Here is a 27,636-nt window from a genome sequence, read left to right on the forward strand (position 1 = left end):
TCTAGATGTGTTGAGAGGGCAAAGGGGTCCACCCTAGAGGGCTCAGGGCCCTCACTCACCTCCCAGGTCCCAATGGCAAGGATCACATTGCTTTGTATGTGTGCACTCCTTCAGCACATGTTTACTGAGCACCTGCTATGTTCCAGATGTGGTGTTTGGTTTACAGAAAGCAACAGACCAAGGAAGCTACAGTCTCCACCCACAGAAGCTGAGTCTAAGACGAAAGACAGACTCAGAAGCAGACAATTACATGTGCTTCTCTGTGGTCCACAGCAGCTCCACCATTTATTTCTAAAAAAAAAAAGCAAAGATTAAAGATCAAAAATATTTACTGCTTGTTTCAAACACTTCCAGGATCTCCCTTCACAAGGAGTAAAACCCAAAGACCTTGCCAAGCAAGGGGGTGTTGGGCTGCAGAGGAAGTTGGATTGCCTGGCCCCACTCTGGCCCCCACCCCAGTCTGGGCAGCTGGCCCGACCAGGATCTAGCCCCTGTTGCCTCCGTACCTTAGCCTGTGCAGCTCTTGCTCTCTGTACCTGGCACACACCTCCTCTCTGCACCTGCCCTGCACTCAAACCTCCCTGCCTCTACTCAGAATGCCTTCCCTCACCTTCCCCGGGCGGGAGAGGCTTTCCCAGTGACTCTCAGCACCCCTCACTGCCTTGAAAGCACTTGCCATGGTCTGCACATCCTGTTATGTGCTTTGTTTCCCTCCTCAATGAAATGTAAGCTCCCCAGGGACCGCATCTGTCTTGGTCAGTGATATATTCCCAGTGCCTGGCACAGAGCAGAAATTAAGTAAATATTTGCTAACTGAATGAAAAAAATGCATTAATACTCTAAGCAAGTTAGTTTACTTCTCTGTGCCCCTTTCCTCATCTTTCAAAGGGGGACACCACAATACCCACTGGGTGAGGATTAGAAGAGGTGACAGGGTGCCTGTGTTCTGGTACCATGTCACAGGTGTCCAAGGGGTCAGGAATGGAAGGCTTCTGCCGCATAAGGGCAGGTGTGGCTAACCCTTCTGCATGAGAAGGGGTGAGTGCACACCAGCTCCTGAAGAATGTAACAGTTCTCCAGTGGGAGAAGGGCAGGGCACAACTGGCCAGGGGAACATTTGGTGCCAAGACCGAAAGGCAGGGAAGGGCACCCACCTCGGGCCGCAGGGCAGTCAGTGTCAGAGATGCCTAGCAGGAGAGGCAGGCCAGGCCAGGGCTCCCACTTGCCCCCATGGCCGCAGTCTGCACTGCACCAGGGGAAAGGCACCTACGTCTGCATTCCTGTGGCTGACTAGCCTGGAACTTACGGCTGTAAGTACATGACTTTCCATTAAGCTACTGAGGTCAGGTCATAAAGAAAAGGGAAAATGCACAGCCAACACTTGGCCCCCACACCTGCACTGACTCCTTTCCACCCATAACACAAAAGATCATCTCCTTGACTCATGCATTTGTGCCACGGCCAAGAGGCTGCTCACACATCCTTCCTGCGTATTTACCTAGAGGTTCACAGTCAAGCTAGAAGTGTAGGTATAAGGTGCCCCTTATCCAAATAGCCTGAGGGGAAAGGTGCGGGGAGAGGGCAAGGCTTGTGACAGTGACCAGGGGTGGGGTGGGACAGGCTCACACAATCCCGCCCACGGACACGTGAGCACACGTGGTCTGCTCAGACACTCCTGGACCCCAGGCCCCACCTCCACATCACATCTCTTGACGCGAGCCGGCCCCGCATAGAGTGCAGTTATGTAACTTGGCACGAGGTCTAGCAGCCATCCAGAGGCGTCTGCTTAAAGTTGCTTCTTGATGAGAAGAGGCAGTCCTGGACTGTGAGGTAGGAAACTGGATAGCCAGCTTCTTTTCCCCATCTGGAGCACTGGCCAGCCCTCATGCTATCTGCTGATCTAAACATTGCTTATCTAAACCCTTTAAGGGGCAGCCCCTCTCAATCGCAACCTCTTCCCTGGATCTTCCACACCCTGCTCTCTACCATCTCTGAACTCCAGTTTCTGTGAGGACCAGCCAACCCCACTTAAGAGTTATCCAATCTGGCTTTTTAGACTGCGAGCTCCTGCTATGAATAACAATGTATATTTATCAAACACATTTATGTGCTCGGCACTATGCTAGGCACTCTATGTATACGAGGTAGGTACTCTTATTATACCCATTTTACAGATGGGGAAACTGAGGCACAGTGAAATTAAGTAACTTGCCCCCCAAGGTCACATAGCTAGTCAGTGGCTGAATGCCAGGATTTCAATCCTAGCTGTTTGACTCGAGCCCTTGATCCTAACCACCATAACACCTCCTAAATGCTATTTTACTCACTTTTGTATTCCCATAATATATCTCCCTGAGTGCTGGACACAAAGTAAACACTGGTAGTTTGACTCTTCTTCCCCCTTCTGCTCCAGGTTGCTGGAATTGTGGTTCCTGCTGTGGATAACAGAGGGCCACTAGATGGCAGCAAAGAGCCAGGCCCAGGCCCCACTGAGGGAAGGGAGGGATAAACTAATTAACAACACTTAATTAGTGCATCTTGCACCAGGCACTTTTATAGACATTAGCTCTCTTTCTCACTAAGGCCTTCTAAGGTAGGTACTATTGCCTTCCCTTTTAGAGAGAGCAAAGGACACTAAGGCTCAGACAGGTAGAGAAATTTGCCCAAGGTCAGACAGCTAAAAAATACCAGGACTGAAGCCAGGACCACCAAAACCCTAAGCCCATGCACTTCTCAAAAGAGATGAACCAGGGAACCCTTCACTGGTTCCCTCAAGGCCCAGAGAGGGTTTCACCCCCCTCCTCCACCCACAGAGAGTACAGAAACTACTACTGTCTGGGGAGGGAGTGGACAGTCTGGACTGACTCCGAGGCAGTCACCACCCAGCAGGCACCCCGGCTGGGGGTGGAGGGGAGCCCAGGGAGGACTCACAGATCATCAGAACTGGGTGGTCTCAGAGACCACTGGTGCACTGCAGACCTCTGACCCATTTTCTTGGCCTTCACCCCCCACAAAGGATGCTGTGTGATACCAGCCTCACCACCTAAACTCTGCAGGCTGGCTTCCATGCCACCCCTCTCACCCTCCCTGTCTCAAGCTCCTATGATCTGTGACAGCTACTCCGAAGCAGCCAGCATGACCATGGAATCTATGCCCACTGGGGATGGACGGATAGAAACTATCTAGAGAGCTCTGGCTGTGTCCCCTTCCAACCTTTCCAACAACTGTCACCTCCACACCCCAAATCCAACCCCTGGGCTGGACCAAGCCTCTCTGCTAACTGTGCTGGGGAAGGGGCAACAGAGGTGGCCAGGGCCGTGCACAAGTCCCGCACGTGCACACATGGATATGCACAGAACCCACAAGCCTATCCTCAGGCCTCCCAGGGTGGCCAGCAGCACAGTGCAGGGCTCAATGACAGCAGAGGAGGAACAGAGAACCCGCGAGCCTATCCCCAGGCCTCCCAGGGTGGCCAGCAGCACAGTGCAGGGCTCGATAGCAGCAGAGGAGCCATCCTATCTTGAGCTTCAGCATCTGGCGACGTTCCTAGCTGAGTCCACTGGGGATTTCGGGAACTGCTTCTGGCCTGCTTCCCAGTCAGTTCCCCTTCTCCCACAGTCCCTCCCGAGGCTCATACAGCCAGATCAGGTCCTCTGAAAATACACACCATCTTGGGTTTATTTGGGATTGGGCATTGCAGGTTCAGGCACAGTTTGTTCCTGGATAGGAAGAGTCATGACCTCTCAGCTCTCCTGGCACTTCAGGGGCCGCCCCCACAGATCCCCTCCCCATGTCCCTGCACACACGATGTCACTTCCCCCCTCCCTGCTCCCTGAGTCTCTTATTCTTTCACCAGCCGGTAGATATGGTGCTGAGCCCCGTGCTCGCTGGCTGACACCTCAAAGACATAAGCAACGCACAGCAAGGTCTCCTGCGTGTCTCTGTTGGTGACCACCTGCAAGTGATGAAAAAGATGAAAAAGGTGAGCCCCAAACGAGGGCATGCCATTTGCTCTACCTACCCATCCGCTCCCACCCCACACATGTGGGCCCCCCGGCCCCTCCACGCACACACACCTGCAGGATGGTGAAGTTCTCCAGCACACTGTTCATCATGTATTTCTCGGGCAGGTGCTTCAGCTTATGGATGAAATTGATCATGTACTCGCAGAGTGGGGACCGATGAATGCGGTATGAGTAGTGGCCATTCTCATAGCGGGCATACTCGGTCTGCAGGACCCAGGGAGCAGCGGAGGCTTAGAATCTCTTTGGACCACCTCCAGCCCAGGCCCAACTCCACAGGGAAATTCCATGACCCACTCACTCTCAAGTAGGAAGAAAAGGCTGGAGGCCTGGAGGCCCTTGAGAACAGAGCCCCCCTCCTCCCTCAGTGATAGGCAGGCCAGGTACGGGAGGAAGGAGCATTGAGTGTAGCGGCACTAGGCGAGATGGGACAGAGCGATGACTCAGTCCTGACTGCACACTAACACACGCTAACGTGCACAAATGACAGCATGTAAACAGGTGACACCCGAACCGGATTGCTGGGCTGCATCAATGTCAATTTTCTGGTGGCCAATATTATGCTCTAGTTATGCAAGATGTTGCCCGATGAAGGGTACATGGGGTTACAATTGCATTGCGTGGGGAACCATAATTATCTTAAAATAAAATTTTATTTAAAAATAACTGGAAGAGCATCTTATAAACTACTATTGCTGCGGAGTGGGGTTCAGGCACTGGTGTGTTTCCAAAGTCCCCAGATGACCAAAGGTGCAGCCAGGGCTGACAAGCCCTGGGATGGGGGGCACTGTCTCTTCCATGGTGCCAGCCCGGCATCTGTGTTTGACATGAGGTGGGTTGCCAATAGGTAACAGACTTATTTATGAGGGGAAGAGCTCACTGACTCACACAAATCTGGGGAAAGAGGTGGGGGGGGGGGGGCAGGGATGAAGGCCAACCTGAAGCAGCAAGGGGCCTGGTTTAACAAACATATGGGGAGGGCTCCTACCTCCACTTTCTCTACCACCTGCTTGCCAAAGGAGCAGACCTTGGTGGAGCAAGTGATTATCATGTTCTCCGGACTCTCATATTGGCTGGAGACTCCGTAGAAGGAGCTGCCTTCATCCTCGATGTTGGTGTTGAGGTCTGCCTGGAGGAAGACACAGGGAAGACAAGCAGTGGACAGGTTAGTCGGCAGGGGCTCCAGGGGTGGAGTCAGAAAGAAGCCTGGGGCCACAGTCCAGGTTCTAGGGCCAGGGAAGACATCAGGAGGGCCTAAAAAGAACTTGGACAGTAGGATCTTGGAAAGCTTCCACCTTTCTCCATATCCAGGCCTGGTATAAGATCAGGTTGTGTTGTCTAAACAATGGAAAAAGAGAACATTGGCACCTGTGTTAGTTTCAGGCCTCTGCTACCCATTTAGGCACCAACACACCCAGCAGGTGGGGCCCCCAATTTTGTCCTTAGGACTTCAAGTCCTATAGTCTAAGGCTCTGCTCTTGTTAAACTGCAAACATCTGAATCTATATCAGTCATTTCTATTTTAGTATAAATTTATCAGATCCTCTCCAGAGTCCATCCTAATGGTGAAGTAAGCGTGGGAACAGAAAGCCAGAATGGGAGACTGGCAGAGCGGAGAGTGGGAGGGGGTGCTGGTACATGGAGGAGAAGCTGGGACTTGACAATGTCTCATCCTCCAGTCCAGCTGGCCACTGGACCCTGCCAATGCTCTTTTGGAAATGGCTCTGGGGGTTGGCCTCTCACCCATCTCTACAGCATTACTGAGTCTAGCTACCCTTGACCTTCTTACATCTCTGTTTCAGCCTCCAGACTAATCCCAACACCAGTCTTCTTCCCTCTGGTTCATTCTCTAACTTCTCAGAGCTCTCTCCGAAAACCAAGTCTGATTGCATCACCCCATAGTTAAAACCCTCTCACCGAGCCCCTTGCCATCAGAGAACACTGCTCTCACTCTCCAGCCTGGCTTGTGAGCCTCTGGTCCTCTAGATCAGCTTCTTGCTGTTCTCCAACACACAGCTTTTCCTCCCCTCCTGAAAGCAGAGCCTGAAGCATCTGCTTGATGTTGGGTTGATTAGAAAAGGTGGAGTAAGATTCCTGATTTCACACATGGATCTTGGCCTCGGTCTGATCAGTGAGGCTCCCTGACCACAGGCCCCGCCCAACACCACACAGCTGACAAGGGATGGGTCCCAGGTCTTCAGGCTCCAACTCCAGTGCTTACCCAAATCTGGCAGAGTTACAGGACAGGGAGGGAGACACTGGATGAGATAATTCAGTGCCTTGGAGACTCTGAGGCAGGAACTGTATTTCAGAAGCCCTGAACCACTTGGGGGTCCCTATCCCCAGAACTTAGGCCCCACATCAAATCATTCCATCCGAACCAGGGGTGCTAACAGAGCCACTTAGGACCCAGAACAAATGCACAGATTTAAAAAGGTTCATTCTGAGGGTGGAGCCTCTCGTCCCGCCTACACACTAATCTGAAATCACTACCAAGCTGGACTCAGAGTGAGCCCTGCGGATGCAGTAGAAGCTCTAGACCCTTGGTGTCTAGATCCTGACACCAAGGACTCTTCCGCACAAAATAAGGGGATCCCCAGAACCCCAGGAAGCCTCTGGCACCATTTAGAGCCAGGCACAGGCAGTTCTGTTACTGGCCATTAGGGGAAGCTCAGTCATTATTTTTCTCTACTTTGGGGAAAGAAATTTTCCAAGAACAAGAACATTCTCTAGACTGGTGGAGGGCATTGCATTACATGTCTTACGGCACAATAGAAATATTATGTAGCCACAAAAACTGTTGAGAAGGACCTGTATTTACTATTGTGAATTGACTACAACAATTGTTAAGTGAAAAAAAAAAGCAGGTTATGGTTATGGAACAGAATGTGGATGTGTTCCTTTTATGATGAGAAAAAGAAAAAAGCGTGTTTTCATGTTGAATAGAATGGCATATGTTTAGTGTAGTCTGTGATGGTTTTAATGAGGCCACTGGGAAGACAGGAAAAAAAGGAATTACAGCTACATTCAAGTCAATGCTCAGCCTCTGAAATAAACAGCAGTGTTGTGAACACCCCCCGTCCCGCCCCCGGGCTGGCCTGTCTCAGTACTCTGTGGTGGGGATGGGGCCTGGCAAGAGAGAGGGCCCAAGTCCTGGCCGGGGTAGACCAGGCCTCGGTGGGCTGCACACTGACGGCAGCTGGGACTGGCCCAAAGCTTTACAGTTAAGTATAAGGTGAACTGGGCTCAAAATCCAGCTCTCTATTTTCCCTGCTAAGTCACATGCTCCTCCTGGGAGACGAAGTTTGCCAGACTTCTTTAAAAAGGAACAGTTTGCTCAAAGTATGCTGTAGCTTTTAGCGCAGGGCAGAAGTGTGAAAAAGAGCTGGCAGGAAGCCCGGCTGCCCGGGAGGGCAGGCACCCGAATACGGGATGACGGGTGCCAGCCAAGTGGCAAGGCCAGGGCATAAGATAGTAGCACTCAGACTATAGCCCCTGCCAGCCTCCTCTTGATTAACGGTGTACGTGTGTCCCACCTACCACAGGCCTTACCCATGCCCCTACTGCTTTCTCTTAAATCAACTCGTTCCCTAACTCCATGCTAAGTAAGCAATAATACCCATGAAATCAGTCAGGGATTCTATTTTTTCTGATACATGTAATAACAACAGCATGACTACTAAAGAAGAAATATTTATTCATATGTCACCTAAAAGAATGCTGTGTACCACGGCTGGGCAGGATTGGTCCAATCCCTCCCTGGTTCTTCCCAGCACACAAAGGTCATGGCTGCCTAGCACCCCTGCAGTGCCCTGGACATGACATGCCCTTCATCACCTTGTGCTGGTAGGATCTGTTTGGATGGCCGTGGCCCCTTCCAGATGGTAGGCACCCTGCCAGCAAGGACTACGCTCTCCCAGGGTTTGGACCATACCTGGTGTGAGGTGTGCCTGTAACAAAGGCCACGTGTGGCTGTTCAACCTCTCACCTTTCGGTGGCACTGAGCGGGGAGAGAGATGAGCCCCACACCTCCCATCCCACCCCACCCCTGCCGACCTCCCCCTGCAACCTCCGCACCCTCCTCCGCCCCAGGTCTTGGTCAGAGCCCCCCACTCACCTGGCCCTTCCATCTCTCGGTCACCCACTTTATCCTGCTCCCCGCCCCCAGCACAGCCAAGGGGGGTGGGGCTCAGAGAGGCTGAAACATTGTCTCTGCTGTCAAGGAATTTGGAACTCGTAGGACAGCAAGTAGGATAAATGCGATGGTGTTTTGAGTGGTAGAGAGGAGAGAGAAAGAGGGAGAGAGCTAAGGAGGTAGTGGGAGAGAGATAAACATCCTGCCAATGACCATCCAAAGTCTGCCCCGGGACCTGCCCTGTGATTATGCTGCACAGATCCTGGAGAGGCAGCCGGGGACACAGACAACCCACTCTCAGCACCCCCTCTAGCCCTCAGTGCCCCATCCTCCTAGTTACTACCCCACCCCCTCCTGCAGCCACACTTCAGGCACTTCCTGTCCACCCTTACATTCCCCCTTACTCTAATAAGCATGGCTTACCTTTCTCAGCCTAAGAGGAAGAATGCCCCCCCTCGCCCTCCTGCCCTCTGAGTGCCCCCATGCTCCCCTCCCTTCACCCTATTCATAGCTGTGATGCGGGTGGGCAGCCCAGGCGGGGCCTGGAACAGGTGTGGGGGATCGGGTGACTGACAGATGAGCCGAGACAGCCGCAGCCCAGGAGTGGGGGCCAGAGGGGCTCAGATTCATTGTCATGTGCTGGTATGTGCCTGAGAGAAATGTCAGGGCCCAAAGGGAGCAGCAGGCTGGGATGCGGACCAGTCTGGGGTACTCGCCTCCCTCCAAGGCCTCAGCTCACCTCTGCCCAACATTTTCAATTTACAGACTGGTGTTAACAACCATCAGTGTCTAAGAGTCCTCTCTCCCCCGCCCCAAGGACAGAGGTGGCCTCGGCTGGTCTCATGTGTTGTGGGGAAGGAGGGAGGGATTCAGCTTCTCAGTCCCTGCTCTAGACCGTGCATGTCACATCCAACAGAGCGCAGCCTCACAACTCAACCCCTCCTGCACCCAGATGCCAGCTCCAGCTGGAAATGATTTGTCCCGGCAGCCATGAGCCTAGGAACTAATACCGCAATCCCATCAAAGAACAGTAACTTTCAGTGGGGGGTGGGCTAGGAGGCTGGGTTGGGGGTATTAAAGTCCTCCTCCAAGCAGACCCTGATCAGCTCCCCAGCATGCACAGTCAAGGCCTGGGCTGGACCAGAAGAACACTGCCAGGCTGGAGAAGAAAGGGAGGCTTTGGGGGAGAGGGCTTTGTTTCCTTGTCTGCTCAGCTCTCCTAACTGTGTGTGGTTGGTCTCACGGCAGCTCACAGCAGGGGAGGGAGCGGCCAGGCAAGTGGGCAGGAGAAGAGAGTTCCAGATGGCTGGGAACGCCAGAGCTGGCTGTGAGGACCCCATGGCTGACCAAAAGTCTCATGGTTAGCAAACAGGAGCATTTATTTTCCCCCATCACAGATTTGTACTCCCTGGTGGTTCTGCCCTCCCCACCCAGGAGGGACCAGATGGCTGCCAAGGTGCCCTGGCTGCCGCCATGCCCCCATCTCCGATTTCACCCGTCCTCACCCTGACCAAGTGTCTGGCCTTCAGAGAGGGCCTGGCTCTAGGGGCTCAGGCAAGGGGCAGGGGCAAGGCAGGCACACAGCCTCCCTTCACTGCCAGCAGACCCCTCACACATCGGGGTCCTCAGAGAGGCAGCCTCCTGCAGACCCTCAAGAACAAAACTGCTGACTGTTCAGAGAAACAGGCCCAAGGAGGCTGAGATCTGCTTAGGTCATCACAGTTCTCAAGTGGCAGAACGGAGACAAGAGCCTCTACAGCCCAGCTGGGCCCCACTGCTGCCCCCCTGTTCTCCCATGGCACACTGGAAGGGCCCCACTGGTGGCCCACCATGCTCCCCTATATCCTGGTTACTGTCCCGGGACCCTGAGATCTGCTCTGGATTCTCCCACTTGGAAGGTGAGCTCTTGGAAGACAAGGTCCATGTCAGGTCCACACAGTGGGGGCTATGTGCACAGCCATGGGCACAGCGCAGAGGCCACAGGGGAACCTGCTGGATCAATTTCCACCCTTCCCTTCTCCCATCAATCCCTGCCTCCTACCTCCCCCAAAACATCAGAAGGAGGGGATGTGGGCCACAAGCCCACAAGGTTGGACAAGAACACTCTAATTCCTTTTCCCTACCCGCCCAACTCTGACCTCTGGCAGGACAATCTTCTTCATTTTCTGGAAGGGAAGTCTGGACTCTAGAAAACTCAAGAGGCCTAAGTGCCCAACTCTACAAGAAATGCGCAGTTAAGTCTGCCATCTCCACACCGCCATTCTCTGCTGTCCCTCAGGGCCTTGAGGATCCTTTCTTAGGCAATCCAGAGCCTTCTCCAATGGGAACAGGGGGAGCACAGGACCCTGAGCAGGGTACACCCCAGGCACTCTGTAAGGTCAGGCAGCTCAGTGTCATGGTTCCGAGCACACACCCTGGAGACACAGTGGGTGTGAATCCTCGTGACCCTGGCAAGTCATTTCACTTCTCTGTGCCTCGGCTTCCCCTCTATAGAGTAAGGCTGTCAACTGAACCTGCCTTTGGGGTTGCAGCCAGGATGGAACATGCTGATATATGTAAAGTGATGAATAGTGCCTGGTGTGATTGTCCACCGACTGCCCTGACCTACCTTACAACATGTAGATCACGAGAACGACCAAAGGAAAAGAGGCTCACCCTGGCTGGGTGTCTTAAAGCCAGGCCCCTGCTTACTCTATGCCTCAGTTCTCCCCTGCCTTTGTGAGATGGGAGGCTGAGGATGGTCCTTGTCTGGATGGTGGCTAGAAAAATACAGAATATTACGACTAAAAGACAGGAACTAGTGAAAAGGCCCCAAATATACCATTCACTCCTCCAGGGTACTGTTCCCATAAATGCTTCCTGCCAACTAGGCCTTTCTCTTGATCCAAAATTGCAACCCCAGGGTGACTGAGCCAGTGCTGAGAAGGAGCCACAAATCACCTTCCCAAGCTCCTTCTTCCAAGTCAAGGCTAAGCCTGGACTGATGTGGGGGCCTGGGGGAGGAAGACTCAAGAGAGGGTGCAGCCTTCGCCAAAGAAAAGACCAGAAGCCTCCCTAGACACACAGCAGGAACAGGAGTTGCCTGTACAGTGACAGTGCTAATGGTAGCCCATGGCAAAGCCTCTTGGCCCCAATTTCCATGTCATAGCTGGAAAGGAGAGTAGGGAAAGGAAAAAGGGAAGTGAGGTGGACTAAGCCCCTCCTGAAAAAAAGGGAGAATGGGTCCCTGGGTGGCTCAGTCAGTTGAGCATCTGACTTCACCTCACTCAGGTTATGATCTCACAGTTTGGAAGTTCAAGCCCTGCATCGGTGAGCATAAGCCCTACTTTGGGTGAGCCCTGCTTCTCTTTCTCCCACTCTCTGCCCCTCGTAGGATTCTCTCTCTCTCTCTCTGCCCCTTGCTCACTTGCACCCTCTCCCTCTCTCACAAAAGAAAAAAAAAAAAAAAAAGGGAGGACAACCTGCTATGTCAGCCTCTCTGGCTGAGGTCCTGAAGAGGCTGACACGCCTGCCTGACCTACCCTATTGGCTTCCAGTCTGGATGGCTAATTATTCAACTCAGGACAACTCTGGCCACTTCCCACCTGTTCAAAACCCTTCAATGATTCCTTATTACTAAAGAGAAGGGATAGCAAATCTTTCTCAAGTGTGCCACTATCTTCCCCCACTGCCTTCACCCATGGCAGTCGTTGCCCGTCAATCCAGAACCTTCTCCTTCTAGATCTTCTCAACCCAGCATGGAGGCGAGACCACACCACAAGAAAGTTCAGCAAACTCAAGACTAAAGGCTGGCCAGAGCTAGAAGGAGCCCTGAGGGGCAAAGGAAACAAAAGGAATTATAACCTAAAGCACCTCCAGAGGGCTTAGAGATAAGAAGTGAGCTGGTGTGCCTGAGAGAAGGCCTCAGTGGCTCTGGCCTGGAGGGACCAGGACAGTGGGGGCAGGGGAGGGACAGGCTTCTACACAAGGAACTGACTGAAAGGCAGTACCAAGGACGGTTAGGCCTCTGGGCCACCTCTCCCACCCTTCAGCAAAAGACGAGGGAATAATCATCTTCAGAAATTAAACAGGAGGGCTTTGGGCTTCAGGGACCCTGGGCAGGCCCGAACAGGGAAGACAGAATTACGTGAAACCCGCATAAGAAATGTTTGGCGCCCCCCCAGCCCTTCCTGCTGCCTCATGCCTCGGATGCAGTGACCACGTATACCCCTTCCAGGGGCACAACTCAAGGAGTCTTCTATGGAGAAACTGAGCCACCTCAAGAAAAAAAAGGTCTAACAAACATACTGACATTTATAGATTTCCTAAAACAAAACAAAACAAACAAACAAAAAAAACAGATGTCAAGTCCGACCTTGCACACAGAGCTCCCAATAACTATTAAATATGGGCATGGCGTAAACAACAAAAGAACTTCAGACTTCATCAAAATGAAAACCCTCTGTGCTCCAAAGGACACTATCAAGAATGTGAAAAGAGAGCTGACAGACTGGGAGACAAATCTCCAACCCGCACATCTAATAAGGGACTTCTATGTATAATATATAAACTCATGACTCCATAATAAAAGACAATCCAATTTAAAAATGGGCAAAGGAGCTCAAAAAACATTTCTCCAAAGAAGATACAAAAATGATAAGCACAGAGAAATGCAAATCAAAACCACAAGGAATCCCACTTCATACCCACTAGAATGAGTATAATCACAGAAAATATCAATTGTCAGCATGGGTCTGGAGGAACTGGGACCCTCATACAACTACTGGGGGGAATGTAAAATGGTGCAGCTGCTTTGGGGGACTGTCTGGCAGCTCCTCAAAAAGGCAAAGAGTTGCCATATGACTCAACAATTCCACAGGTGTCTACCCAAGAGAAATGAAAACCTACGGCCACACAAAAACTTGTCATGAAGTTCACAGCAGCATTATTCATAAAAGTTGGAAACAACACAAAAGTTCACCAACTGATGAACAGATAAACGAAATTTGGTATATCCATGCAACGGAGTCTAAGTGAGCCATAAAATAGAACCAAGTACTGATTCATGCTATAACACAGCTGAACCTTGAAAACATTATGTTAAGTGAAAGAAGCCAATCACAAAGGATCACATATTGTATGATTCCATTTATATGAAATGTCCAGAAAAGTCAAAGCTATAATGACAGGATTAGTGGTTGCCTAAGGCTGGGAGAGTGAGCATAGGAGGTGGTAGCTAAAGGGTATGGGGCTTATTCTGGAGGTGATGAAAATGTTCTAAAATTGACTGGCTGCACAACTCTGTGAATATACTAGAAAACACTGAACTATACATTTTAAGTCAGTGAATTTTATGGCAGGTGAATTATACGACAAGAAAGCTATTAAAAAAATATGGACCAGGGGCACCTGGGTGGCTCAGTCGGTTGAGCATCCGACTTCGGCTCAGGTCACGATCTCCCTGTCTGTGGGTTCGAGCCCCGCGACGGGCTCTGTGCTGACCGCTCAGAGCCTGGAGCCTGTTTCAGATTCTGTGTCTCCCTCTCTCTCTGACCCTCCCCCGTTCATGCTCTGTCTCTCTCTGTCTCAAAAATAAATAAATGTTAAAAAAAATTTAAAAAAAATATATGGACCAAAAAATATGACCATTTTAGGAAACTGTCCAACTTAAAATACAGACATCAAAACAGATAGAAAAAGGGATTAAAAGGAAACAAAGAAAGGAGAAGAAACTTAAAAAATGATTCTAACTTTGTATCCCCAGAAAGGAAGAGAAAAACTGTAGTCATGAAACAAGATCAGGATGCACTCAAAGAACAAAAAGGAACTCTTAAAAATGTCATGGTCAAAGTTAAATATCTGACAGAAGGTGGTGCAGAGAATGCCACCATATTCCATTGATCTAATCCACCACTAACTGTGTGATGTGCCAAGATCTTTGGAATGACTAAGATAGGAAAATGCCACCAACTGAACTATGACACACTAGCAACTGAAAGACTCATCCATCTTCTTCTACAGTCACAGAACCCTAATTTTATTGAGAATGGCAGTTTACTCCACCAAAAGAGTACATTTCCCTGGCTCCTTTGCAGCTAGGTGCAACCATACAACATAATTAGGTGCTGTGTGGGACTTCCAAGAAGGCTCCATAGAGGGAACGAAGTTGGCTTCTTCCTTCCTGATGGCTGGAACTGGGAGATAAATATGATGGCTGGAACTCCAAAAGCCATGATCTTGAGGACAGAAGCCATGCACTGTGTATGGCAGACAGTTGGAAAGGAGACAGGCCCCCGTGATTTCAAGGAGCTGCTGGACCAGCCTAGACAGTCCATCTCGACTTACTTTACATGAAAGAAAAATAAACTACATCTTTATGCCACTGTTACTTTGGGTTTTATGAACTATACACTCAGATACATTCTTAACTAATTTAGAAGAATTAGAAGATAAAGTTAAGGAAATCTCCAAGAAGATGAATTGGAAAATCAACAAAAAAATTATAAAACTTATAGAGGATAGGTCCAAGAAATCCAACATTAGACTAACAGGGGTTCTTGGTAAAGAACACAGAGCAAACAGAGGGAAAGAAACAATATAAGTAAATCTCCCCAAATTGAGAAATACTAATGTCACAATTGAAAGTGCCTGGCTTGAAAATTAGAAAGTAAAAACACAGACAGCCCAAAGCTCATGAATGTGAAACTTAAGAACATAAGGGATAGAAAGGAAAATGCAAATTTTTCAGAGATAAAAAACAAAAACGAAACTCAGTGGCACAACAAAGGATAGAGAATTAGGATATAATGAGACTACTAGTGTTTGAAGACAATGGAGCAACACATTGAAAAATGATTCTTGCAAATCCTTTCTGGGAAAATGATTTATGACCTAGTTTCTCTACCCAAACTATTGATCTGGTCCCCAAAAACAGGCATTCAAACAGGCAAAGACTTAGAACATTTATCTATCACACATTTTTTTCTTAGGGAGGTACTAGAGAATGTTTTCCAGCAAAATAAGTGGGACACCAAACAGAGAGAAACAGGAGATCTGGAAAGCCATAGATTCAATACAGGAGAAAAGTGGAAGCAGTCTAGGTGTAGAGAATAACCAGTCGCTGGAGCAGAACAGAGGCACCCGGGAGGAAAATCTCCAGGAGAAAGGGTAAACTGCTGAATGATCTGATAGGTTTGAGCATTTGGGGAAAAACTTAATAAAAAAAAAAAATTTGTATGATGGTTATGATGGAACGATTTGTAAAATTTTAATAATAGGTTTATTTAGAAATATGCAAGTAAGAAAGCCATTTATTTGTAAGAAAAAAACAAGAAAGTTGTACAAAAAAATAAAACGTGATCATAACACATAATTACATCATAAGCATTATTCTTGGCTCTCTGGTAGTCATTTTGCATGGTCAAAAATGTAAACATTTTATTGCTTTTATTAAATTATACAACTTACTGTATATGATAGTACTGAGGTGATGAGAGGAAAAGTGATATAACATTGCTGATGCTTTTCTACAGTACTGGAATAAATACAAAATGTCTTAGTTGTGATATCAAGGTATAGCAATATAAAGGTAGAACTTTGAACTCAGGAGATAAAACCTAGAATAAACAAGCGAAAATTTACATCAACTGCCTCTGGGGATCGGGATTGGGGTTGGGGAGGAGTGGGACAAAAATCTGACACTTTTCACTATAAGCCTTTGGTATTAGTTAATATTCACTGATTTAAAAATAAGATAAAGTGAAAGAAAATATAACCTATTTTTCATCCCAGGATAGATTAAAACCCAGACCTTGTATGACCAAGACCTTCAGGATCCAACTCCCCTTTCCAGTCTTATTTTCTATTATTCCCTCTCACACACCTGTACCCATGATTTCCCCTCTAGAGCCCACTTCCTTATGCCTCCCCCAGGCTGTACCAGCCCTTGCCAGGCTCAGATCCTGATAGATCTGACCCATCCCTAAAGGCCCAGGTCCAACTTCCATTCTGCTCATACAGCAAGCCTGCAGTGTGTAAAAGCCAAGCACCCTAAAGCTCAGGGGCCCCGAGTCTCAGTTCTAGCACTGTCTCTTCTGAAGATAGCCAGGCCTGTGGGTTTGATTATAGAAGCCCAGGCTGGAGATTCCCAGCCAGGGGCCTTTAAGCCACCTGGAATTATATGTAAAATACTCTGAAACTGTCCAAAGGCTCCAATCAGCATGCCCGAAGGACTTCTGCACTTCCTCACCACTGGCTTAGTGTGCACTTGTCTGACTCTCTTCCCTGCACCCCTTTTCTGCGTATACTGGGCCCCCAGAAGGTAAGCTCCCAGCGCAGGTACTACACCTCCTAGTCTTAGAGGAGATGTTTCAAAAGCAGGGGGCTCTCCCAACACAGAACCCGTCCAGGGGTGAGGCAGGGAAGGCAGCAGAGGCAAAGCCTATGGGCTCAGCTGTTTGACAAGCTGGGTAGGTATTCCTCTTGGGGTGACCTATCCTAATCCTACGGCCTACTTCTCCAAGCCCTGCCCAGCCCAAGAGCTGCTCTGTTCCAGCCCTGAAACCAGCTCAGGAGTTGGCAAACATTCCACGATGGCTCTTTGCCTATGCCCCCTTCAGTGTCTCCTGAAGTCTGTTTGCAGTGCTATAGCCCCCTAGAGGCTGCATTTCCTGGCCAGACCCGGATGCCATCACCACCTCTCAGAAGAGGGACTGATTCTGCTAGCTCGGCCCTCCAGCACCACTGGCTGGCTCCCTGTCTCAGCCTCCCGCCACTGTGTGGCCGTTTTGTGCTTGCTTCCCCACTCTGCACTGGCCCTGCCTTCCCCGGGTTTCCACTCATGGAAAGGGCACCTTATGCTCACTCTTCCTCCGTTCTCCTCATTATCATCAACGTACTAGGGACTGGAAGGAAGAGTTTATCAAAGGGCTTACCCAGAATTTCACAAGAAAAAAGGCATTGGAAGGTCCCCGTTCAAAGAGCTCCTTGAGTCCCCCCTTTTTCTCTGGGAATTTGTCATAGATCTGGCGGATGTCCACGGCTTCGAGGTAGGGGTCACTGTAGCTTGGGCTTGACTGGCCAATGTGTACAAACAGGTGCTTGTTATACTGTGGAGAGAACAGCTGGTTTCAGGGACAGGTAGAAGGAATCAGGGCAGACACAGCAGCCCAGAGCTCAGATCACAGCCATGCCACCTAGAGCACGTGACTTCACTTCTCTGGGCCTCAGTTTCCCAACTGGAGACAGTAAAAGGATCAAATGTAAAGCAAAGTTAACGGGTATAAAGCATTTGGTGCTGTGCCTGCACCTAGTCAGTACTCAATAAATTGCAGTTATGTGTATCATTCTTGCCCTGGCTATGTGGGCATTTTCTATCTTTGGGCCTCTGTTATCTCATCTGTCACGTCAGACCACTGACCTAGATAAGCTGTTTTCAAACAGTGCTCCACCCTATAGATGGGGGCTAGGCTGCCTCTGTGTCCCCTTACAGGCACCTGGCTACAACCAAAGTCTACTTCTTCTGTTGTACCCACTGGGTTTCTGAGTAAGAGTATGATTAATGGGTGCCTCAGCTGAAAAAACAAGTTTGAAAACATCAGTGTGAAATGGTCTGTGAAGTCCCCCAGGCTCTGGCACCCTGTCAGCCCAGCCTTCTCTAGCTCCTCCTCCTCCTCTGACCTTTGCAGGTAACGCTGGTCACCAGGGACACGGGACCCTGAAGGAGACAGGGTGGGGATGGGGCTCCTCTCTCTGCTACTGTCCCAAAGATATGGGTCAGACACAGGAGGCTCCTCAGAGCCACAGGGGAAAGGGGGGGTGGTGCTGGGTGGGAGGGCAGAGAGCACGGAGGGAAGAGTACAGATCAGAGAGGGAGCAGCAGAGGGAGAGGCCAGGAGAACCGGGATAGAAAAAGAAACCAGGGGATGGCTTTGGGGTGGGAGCATCAACAGTGTCAGGGAAAGAGGGAGGTGAAGTGAGGAAAGAAGAGAGAGGGAGGATGAAGGAAAGGGGGAGGGCCAATGGAAGGGAAGACTGGGAAGCAACAGGACATCTAAGTAAAACCCAGAAGTGGAGTGGGGCAGAAGGCCAGGGCAGGAAGCCAGAAGCAGGTGGAAAAAGAGCTGGAAAGACATGGGAGCAAGAACCTCCGGGAACAGGAGAGGGTGGGAGAGCCAGCCAGACCCAGGCCAGGACCTACCGTATCAGGGTCCTGCTGCTGCTCCAGGAAGGCAGAGAACTCCAACATCCAGAGCTTGGAGCTGGCCACACTGCGGCCCTGCCATGGGGGTGCCGGGGGCGCTGAGGGCGATGGGGCGGGTCCTGCAGGAGACTCAAACCCTGCATGCAGCAGGAAAGGCACATGGGGACGGGTCCACGCCTCAGCCTCTGCGAGGATCCCAGGCCCAGCCGTGAGACCCTGTGCTGGCAAGGGAATCATCTCCTGCCTCCCCTAAATGGGACCCCCCCCGCAGGGGTGGTGGAGGGGAGTGCCTGGCCCAGTACAAGTTAGGCCCCTTGGGCCCCCCGTACAGAACTGTCCTCAAGGGAAAATGGGTGCCGCGTGGAGGGGCCGGGATGCCAGCTGGGCTGAGGGCTTCCGAGCAGCACAACTACGTTCTTGTGGAGGAGCTTCTGGTCCGGTCAAAGATAACCAGACACACTGACTGCTATAGTGATGGAAGCCCCGTGAGAACTGGAAGTTTCCGGATCGGTTCACTGCAGTCTCTCCAGCCCCTAGAACAGTGCCTGGCATTCCTTACAGGTTTGCTAATAACAGAAGTAATGAGTGTGATAAGAATTGACAAAGTATGCACTTGGGGGTGGGCAGGGAAGGTTTTTCCCAAGAAAGTGATGCTTGAAGGAAATAGTAAGTACAGGCAGGAGGGGAGAAAGGGGAAAGGGTGCTCCAAGCAGAGGACACGGCAGAGGCAAACTAGGGGCTGTGAGAAGCCCCGTCCTCAGAGGAACTGGAGAGTGGGTGGGTTTGTGCCAGTGGCAGGAAACGAAGACAAGAGATGAGCCGGACGGGGGAACTGTGCTAAGCAGCATGAATTTTAGCCTGAGAGTCTGACAGGGACAGAGCATTTTAGGGAGGACAGTGAACTGATCAGACATGCATTTCTGAAAGATCCTACTCAGTGTGAGGGAAGGACTGGGCAGGGGTGAGGCGGTCAGAGGCTTGGTCCCAGGGATGTTTTCCCAGTGGAAAAATGATGGCCTGAATGAAATCGGTGTAGTGAAGGGAAGAGTAAGGGATAGAGGAGGCACATCCTGGGCCTTAGTGACTGACGGGATGTGAGAAAGCAGTGAGACAGAACTCCAGACACCAGCTTTCCAGGCTGGGAAGTCCCACATGCTGAGGTGGGTAACTCGGGAGCATTCAAGGAAGGAGACAGAGAAGAAACACAAGGTGGGAGGAGGGCCATGCTGGACACTGAACAAGTGCTATGTGCCAGACATGACTGGATACACAGAAGACACAGACCAGTCAGCCACAGACGTTGCCCCCCAACCCCAGATACTGGCAATAGAGTGTCAAGTGTCAGATGGGGGTGCAGAGCGCTCAGGATGCCTAAACTGGGTGGGGGCAGGGCAGAGGAGCTTCCAGGAGGCCTGAGCAACAGCCCAGAGGCAGGGCGGGGCTGGGGGCATGGAGGGAAGGAGGGAGAGGAGAGAAAGCTAAATTACCAAGGAGGTCCATGCAAGTCCTACTACAGAGTTTAGATTGTACCCAGAAGGCACCAGGGAGCCAGGATTGGAGTGAGTTTGTTTGTTTGTTTGTTTGTTTGTTTGTTTATTTATTTGCCAGGATTGGAGTGAGTTAGTTTGTTTGTTTGTTTGTTTGTTTATTATTTATTTATTTATTTATTTATTTATTTATTTATTTATTTATTTTAGGATTGGAGTTTAAGCCTAGGAACCACATGGTGGGATTGATGCTTTATAAAGGTCCCTGGGGTAAATTACAGGGTGAAGAGGGGAAGCGAGATAAAACCGGTGTCAGGTTAAGAGGCTGCTGCAGTAATCCAGGCAAGAGTAGGTGGGCCTGAACCAAGACAGTGAGGCCAGGGAGAGGAGGGGACACACAGGAGGGTGGATCGCTCGTGCTGGGAGAAAGTAGCAATAAGGACACCAGGAGGGTGATGGGCTGCTCTCAGAACAGAACCAGCCAGGCCAGAAGGTCAGCAGGGAGTCATTCCCCGAGCCAGAAAAGGTGGTTAAGGGGAAGGATCCTGTCTTGCCCTTCAGAGAGGAAGGAGGTAAGGGACCTCCATGAGAAAGAAGCAAAGACAGGGCAGGTTACCTGAGCAGTGAGAGGGAGGGGCCCTACCCATGCTCCAGGCCTCTGCCCAGGAGTGTTCCCTCTGCTCACAAGTGGCTCCAGGCAACAAAGCCACGCTCTCCTTGGACCTCCCATTTTGAAAGAGACATCTTAGCATCACCAAGAGGGAAGCCATCCCAGGAGCCAAGCTGCACAGGACACACATGCAGCATAGAAAGACGGCTGGGGGACAGCTGCCCTGGGGCACAAGGACCACCCCCTCTGACCCGTGTGCACCCCTGGAAGCCCTGAGTGTATCAAACAACCCGAGAGGTATGGCGGGCTTGGTGCACGGCAGAGGTGTGCGTGGCAGGAGCACAGAATGGGGTGGGGCCAGGAGACTGAGCACACGCCAGGGCAGCATCTAACAGGGGCATGAGGCATCCAGCTGTCGGGGGGTCGGGACCTGGAGGGCAGGAGCTGCAGGTGTGCGAGGTGCACGGGAGCTGTGCGCTGCCGACCCACCTGGCAGAGGCAGCGAAGGCTGGACAGCGTAGGTTTGTTGAGAGAAAGGTTTCACACTACGGAGACAGGAGAGAGGAGGTGTAAGCCCTGGGCAGGTTGCAGCCCAGGAGTCTCTGGCAGTGTCCAATGCTGTGTGTGGCTGGCCCCAGTGGTCTGAGCATAAGTGGCCTTAATGGGCTCTGGCCACCTGCTCCCTCCCCTGCCAAGTCCCTCAAGTTTCATGGATGACCCACAGAAGCAGCATGTCTGTTGGGAAAATCCATTCCTCCCTCCTTCCTTCCCTCCCAAGCCAGCCAGAGGTCTGCTTCCTAGCCTCTCTCCCTCAGGGTCCCAAGCTCTGGCCTTGTTTCACCCTGGACAGACTGGAGTTTCAGCAAATGCCACCCCAGAGTGTCCACACCACAGACTGAGCTACTGCCTAAAAAGCAGGACAGCCTGATCCCAAAGCTCAAGCCCCTCCTGAAAGGCTGTCCCCAGACTGCTACCCTGTCCCATACTGGGAGCCAGGCTCCACAGCACAAGTTCACAGGCTCAAGTTCAGTTCAGAGAGCAACTGGTAGCAGGCCATACTCACTCATGGGATGTTCCAGCTTGGCCCGGCAAAGCTCCTTGCCAAAACTGAGGAGGCAAAAAGCACAGAGTCAGCACAGCCCCATGCACCAGAGCCGTGGTGTGGGAAGACCGAGCAGGGGCCTCATCTGGAAGGCAGGATTGGGGGCCTAGACCCAGTGGGCAGTAAGGAGAGTCAGCACTGCTACACTGGGCTAGGTTACAGCAGTGTCCCAAAGTGTGTTTCAAGGAGCTCTAGTCTCTAGACACACTCTGCCAAGAAGGTGCTCCTTGAGAGAAACCCCAGGTTTAGAATTACAGCAACTGTATTCCTCCCTTAGAGGCCCACAGTGCGTAGCAGCACATAAGGCCTGAACAGTCCAAGGTCAAGAAACCTATTTAGTTGTAAGCGTCCCAAACTTCCTTACGCACAGAATTATTTTGTTCCCTATCTATGCAATATTCTGATGGACTAGCAGTCTCTGGAGCACACTTTGAAAACTCCTGGACGAGAGGCTCACCGAGCATGGGGTGAGGTCCTTCCCTACACGCCTAGGGCAGTGCTATGGGTGCATGGTGAAGACCCATGTAGACCCTATAGCCAAGAAAACTTTGTGAGGACACAGCCCTAGAAAGGAGGAGCCTTTCTAGATCATTCTGAAAGGGTGACCAAGCTGGCCGTGGCCAAGAAATTTAAAACCCAAACAAGCGTTTGTTCCTGAACATCAGCTCTCCGACTGGAAAGAGAACAGTGTTGAGGAGCAGAGGGGAGGGGGGAGCCGGGACAGGGCCAAGTGGTGGAGAGCTGCTCAGGGGCATGCTGGTGTCACACCAAAGACTCAGGCATCAGCCCCCTCACCTGTCAATCAAGCCAACTCTGTAGAGCTCCTTGGTTGGTCAGCTAATGCGAGCTGCTTTGCCCCTTGTGGGAGGTCTGCTGTGTCACCGTCAAGGCCCCCGAGAAGGTGGTGCCGATGCCAGCAGAGCTGTGCCTCAGCGTGGCCCCTTGGCCCTTGGTCCCTCCTTCCCCCTGGCTCTCCTGGCCTTGGAGGACTCAAGTGAGAGAAATGTGGCCTGGCCAGTGCCTCTGGCTCCTCAGGAGGGGGAGGAGTGAGAAGGAGGGGCTGGTGTGGCCTCTGGCTCCAGGCAGCCCCACTTACCCCTGAGACTGCTGGGTGGCCTGGGCCCCGGGCGAGGGCCATTTTACTGTGGAAGGCTGTGGCGGAGATGGCCTGGGCGGGCGACATGGGAGCCATGCTCTGCAGGGCCTTGTCCTTAGCTGCCTGGTCCTGGGGAGACATTGGAAGGGAGGGCCTCAGCAGTGGTCACTAGGGCAGGCATGGGCAAGGCGGGATCCGGGCTTGTGCTCAGGGAAGCTGTCCTATCGCCAGTGGCCAGAGCCCTGGACAAGGCCCTGAGGGCCGAGGCTTACGCCCCTGCAGTGCTATTAACATTGTTTGTGACTAAGTGCAGGTCACTTGGTTTCTCTGATCAGTTTCCTCATCTGTCAAAGGGGCAAAATATGTGTCCAGCCTATTTTATTAGAGCTCAAAGGGCCTTTTGGAGACCATCTGCCAGGCGGTGTCTCCACGAGGATACTTTGAAAACAGAAGCTTTTTAGTCCTTGCTCGCCTCCACACCACTGGCAGCTGGCATGGTACCTGGCTCATAGTAGATGATACATAAATATGTCAGAGCCCTCCTCGAATGGACAGTAGGGGTCATCCTCGGTCACACAAACTGTCTAGAGGCATGGGGCGATCTCCTGTGGCCCCACCTGTCTCAGGCCTACCCTAGGGGTCTCCCCTTGCACTGTGGACACCCAAGGCACCCCCAGACTTTTCCATGTCAGGATGTAAACACGTACGGTCTGCCTTCCCTGGGTCCAAAGGCCCCAAAAACGGTTCACCCTGCACCGGCTCTGAACAAAGAAGTACTCAGGGAAGCATATGTGAGGAACAAACAGGCACTTAATGACATTAGTGATGATGATAATAATAGTAGTAACAATTTTTATATGTGTGTAAGCCAGCAGTTCCTATCCTGAGTGTCCTAATCCCACAGGTCTTCAAAAGTGATGAGACCGTATTTCAGTACTGAGATTTCTGTATTTCAAAAAGCCTGATGGGAACTGTGTTTTTGTCCAAAATAAGACCACATTTATAGACTGGAATGGCAAGTATTATTCAGCGTGTATAGCTTAATTGAGGCCAAAAGATTGGATTATGTCAACTCAGGAGCTCAGATTAGAAATTCTATCTTTACGATGAGTATTTTTAAACAGAGAAAATAAATTAGCTGTTATTTGGTAATGAAGTTGGTAGACCCAGATCTGTCCTGAGTCATAACCGAGTCATCCCGGAGAAGCGATGGAGGTCCCTGCAGCCTACAGGTGCCGTTCTATGACAGTTTCACTGAGTCCCCACCGTAGCCCTGTGAGGCGGGCACCACCTTGGTGGCCCCCAACAGCATCCCAACACCTCGTGATTGTGGGGCAGGATTCCAAAGGCCCCTCCACTCAGCTTCTCCAGGACCATCTGCACTCACTTGGCACAAGGTGACCCACACGTGGACTCTGAACATCACAGCACTCCTGTGAGGCCAACAGGACCAGTAGGATCCCCATTTTAAGATGAAGAAACCGAGGCTCAGAGAATTTATGTGACTACGGTGTTGACAGTGGTGATGGCTGGCCTGAGAGTTTGGCCCCGGTTGGCATTACCAATTTACCTCTGGGCCTCTGCAGGGCTGGGGCAGGGGGGCGGAGGACACTGGGGCAGGGAGCGAGGAGGATGGACACTGATATTTGCCAGCACCCAGCGCACACCACAGAACACACAGGATACCCTTCTGAGTGGACGGGTCATCCTCAAACCACTGTCCTTTTGGGGTCAAACTTGGGCCTTGCTCTCAGAGGCTCCCTGATAACCAAAGAGGGAGCTAATCAGCATAAGGTGGCCTCTTCCCAAGGACACTTGCACTGTTCAGGAGGAAGAAGTCAAACACGCCCAGGCCAGCTGGCTCAGGCCTCTCCCTCCAGGAGGACATGTATGATGCAGCAGGCCATACCCTCCCAAAGCTTGCAGACCTCTGTGGTTAACAACTACATTATGAAGCCAGAGAGCCCCATCCGCTCAATGTCAGCCACTTACGTCCCTTCCCGGATAGCTGATCTAAACAAATGACTGGGATTCAGGAAACCACGTCCTTACCAGGGTGGGACAGGAATCAGGGGGAAGTAGGAAGGACATTATGAGGAGTGACATCAAATGGCCAGGCTATAAGGCCAGGGAGTCACTGAATTTTGGGGCTGGAGAGGACCTCAGACGTCAACTTGCTTAACTCTGTCATTTTACATTTTAAACCAAATGGAGCTTGAGGAAGGTCAGTGACTCATCCAAGTTCACATGGTACAAGGGCAGAGCATGCTACACCAAATCCCGGGTCCTGGAGGATTTCTATCTAATAGAAGTCTGTCCACCAGGGATTATGTTAGGTCACAGACCCCTTTGAGAATATGACAAAATCCTCAAACCAATCTCCCCAAGAAAACTCATATAAATATTTGCATATTACTTAAGGGGCTCATGGCTGCCCTTGATGTCCATCCAGTGGTCTACGAAGGCTCTCCCTGGCCTCCAAGTTACAGCATGTGGACAAAGGTAGGTGCGATTCCTTGAAGCAAATGTGCCCATACAGATGGTCCCCAAGGGAATTAAAAGTTTCCCTGGATGGCTGTAAACAGAACACTGTAAAGTCTTGTCTCCATTCTGGCCCCCTGCCAGGGTCCCAGTGAGAGGCAGACCGGAGAGGGAAAGTGGGGCTCAAGTTGGACTCCAGGACCCAAGGGTGTCTGAGGGTACGTGTGCTGGCTTGAGAGGGAGTGACAGCTGAGGCCCAGCCAGCTGTCCCAGGGACAAAGGAACGAGGTGCCGGGCTGCAGCTGTGGGGGCTGGGGACAGCTGGGCTGAGTGGGCAGCGGGGTGCGGCTTCCTGGGAGTTCCCACCACTCATTTGGAGCCTCCCATGTCAGGATCACGGACAACTGAAGCCACACGGGACCTTCAAGTTCCTCTAGTTCAGGGGTTTTTAAGTGGGTTATGAGCTACTTTGGGGTTCAAGAGCCACAGAGCATCAGAAGCAGATGGGAGCAGGGTCTCTGGCCTATTCCTCACTAACCTAGCTTTGACTGGAGTAGCCCCTTTGATAACATATGGGGGTGATATTTTGTTTGGGGGGGGAAAGGGGGGACCTGGCTGCTTAAAAAAAAGTGTGTTAACTGCTGGACTCAGTCTGATTCCCTCAGATGTTAGCTCTTCCTGCCAAGTAGCTGGGAAAACTCTACTACAAGCGTGTCTATGGTGGGGTGGGGGCTCACTCCCTCTTGCCATTCACCAAAAGGGTCCCCTGGCTCCAGCGACCAGGAGGCCTAAGTCCTGTGGGGAACAGAGTGCCCCAGGGGGAGTCCTGTGGGGCATGGCCCTGTAAGGTAGGGCTGACCTGGGGAGGGGAGAGAACTGCCCATCTCAGAGAGCAGAGTGCAGGAAGGAATTCCACCAGCTCCCACAGTACAACCCACCCCCACCCCACTACCCACAGCAGTGCCTCCCAAGCCTGACCACCCTGTAGGCTCAGCAGATGGCAAATAAGGGGCCAGTGGCTCAAGGACGTCCTCAAGGAAGGGGATATGGAGGACAATCCCACTGTGATTCGGAAAGTACTCTGTCCAGGGAGGGGGGATGCTCTAGAGCCTGGTGGTCACACATACTTACACACACACACACACACACACATACACACACGGCTCTGAAGTCAAGTGTCATTCCCTATATAGACAGGAGCACGATTATAGGCTAAATCCCAGTCTTCTTAACACCAACAAGCATGCTGGCTCTGCACACAAACAGCCAGCCCCTGAACCCAAGGGAAGACTTTTCCTGCTGGAAAAGGAGCTCCAATTTCTAGGAAGCTGGCCCCACCCATGCCCTAGGTCCTCCCTCCCACTGCTGCTGTTTGCCTTACCTTTAGCTTGGCCTGGATCTCGCGGGCTTTGCGACGGGCCAGCACCTGGATGTGGCTGGAGACCTGCAGCAGGAAGAGAAGGCTCCTGTCCCTACCTCCCAGAAGGCCTGTGCTCCCCATTCTGGCTCCCTGACCCTCAGCACCGCCCTCCTCAGCCTCAATCCACATCTGTGGAATGAATGAATGAAAGGGCCAGTCAATGGTGGGCCTTCAGTCCCTCCATATCCAGCTAATCCAGACTTTGGCAATAAATACAAGTATAGTGCCAGTACTTTGTCCTCTGTTCTTCTGGTGTCCTGGAGAGGGGAGGGGGCTGCTGACTCCCCTGTAAGGTGAGGGATTTCCTCCCAGTTGATAGCAACAGGAACCACAGGGAAACTGAACTATCTGTGGCACACCAAAAAGACACAACCCCTCTGAACCAACCCCACCAGGAATCCACACTGGGGCCTACAGAGGCCCTGGCCCACCATGGGAGCAGGCTGGAACTGGGGTACCTGCCCCTGGGACCCACACTCATCTTTCAGGGCCCACCTGCTTCCTGGTGCGGGTCTTGCCTGTCCGGAGCTTGATGTAGCGGGCAATCAGCTCATTCCGACCTACAGAGACACCAACAGCTTCTCAGCAGAAGAAGGACAAAAGGCAGGCACACAGGACGATCTGGGAGATCTCTTCCCTCATCCTCTGGCCACCTTGACTGGGTACTTGGGGTGAGGATTCTACAGGTTCCCTCCTGCCCTCCTTGGATCCCACGGATCTCCCAGCAGCAAGAAGAAGCTGAGGCCTTGGTGGGAGACTGGTAACCTGAGAGCAAGGAGGTGACAGGGCTGTGGGCCCCACATAAACTTGGGGAGCCCTCTCAGAGGCCACCTCCTCCCCTCCACTCTACAGCAGGCTGACAGTCCTGCCTCCTCCTGGGGCCTTCTGCACACTTGAGAGGCTGCAGGGAAGCGCTTCGGCTTTGGCCATCCCCCATGCAGTCCCCGCGGCTTCCACCACCTCCATACGAGCAGGGCCTTACAAGATGTCTTGTCTGGTCTGTGAGCAGCAGCGGGGATGGGGGACATACGTGCTGAGACACCGAGGGTCCCCAGAGAGGAGGTCTGAAGCGCTTAACTCAAAGAAAACCCAGACAGACCACA

The 27,636-nt window shown here is 51.6% G+C and overlaps 1 protein-coding gene across 9 annotated transcripts in view; it reads right to left on the minus strand.

Annotated features, from left to right (window-relative positions):
- Positions 1-295: 295 nt before the first annotated feature.
- Positions 296-27,636, minus strand: part of TEAD4 (TEA domain transcription factor 4) — a 68,293-nt gene continuing 40,952 nt past the window's right edge. For 6 of the 9 annotated variants that reach the window (XM_086714293.1, XM_086714299.1, XM_086714300.1 and 3 more), the window contains 10 exons: positions 27,029-27,093; positions 26,495-26,557; positions 22,633-22,761; positions 21,498-21,541; positions 20,924-20,979; positions 18,335-18,522; positions 17,070-17,243; positions 5,011-5,151; positions 4,077-4,229; positions 296-3,955 (listed from right to left, as the gene is read on the minus strand). In XM_086714293.1, coding sequence (XP_086570419.1) covers positions 3,842-3,955; positions 4,077-4,229; positions 5,011-5,151; positions 17,070-17,243; positions 18,335-18,522; positions 20,924-20,979; positions 21,498-21,541; positions 22,633-22,761; positions 26,495-26,557; positions 27,029-27,093 — 1,127 coding nt within the window. In that variant the 3' untranslated portion in view covers positions 296-3,841. The remainder of the gene's footprint in view (positions 3,956-4,076; positions 4,230-5,010; positions 5,152-17,069; positions 17,244-18,334; positions 18,523-20,923; positions 20,980-21,497; positions 21,542-22,632; positions 22,762-26,494; positions 26,558-27,028; positions 27,094-27,636) is intronic. The other 3 variants (XM_086714294.1, XM_086714295.1, XM_086714296.1) reach the window with 3 other exon arrangements.

Source organism: Puma concolor, chromosome B4 (assembly GCF_028749965.1).
Source record: "Puma concolor isolate L17-30 chromosome B4, mPumCon1.1.hap2, whole genome shotgun sequence".
Taxonomy (NCBI): Eukaryota; Metazoa; Chordata; class Mammalia; order Carnivora; family Felidae; genus Puma; species Puma concolor.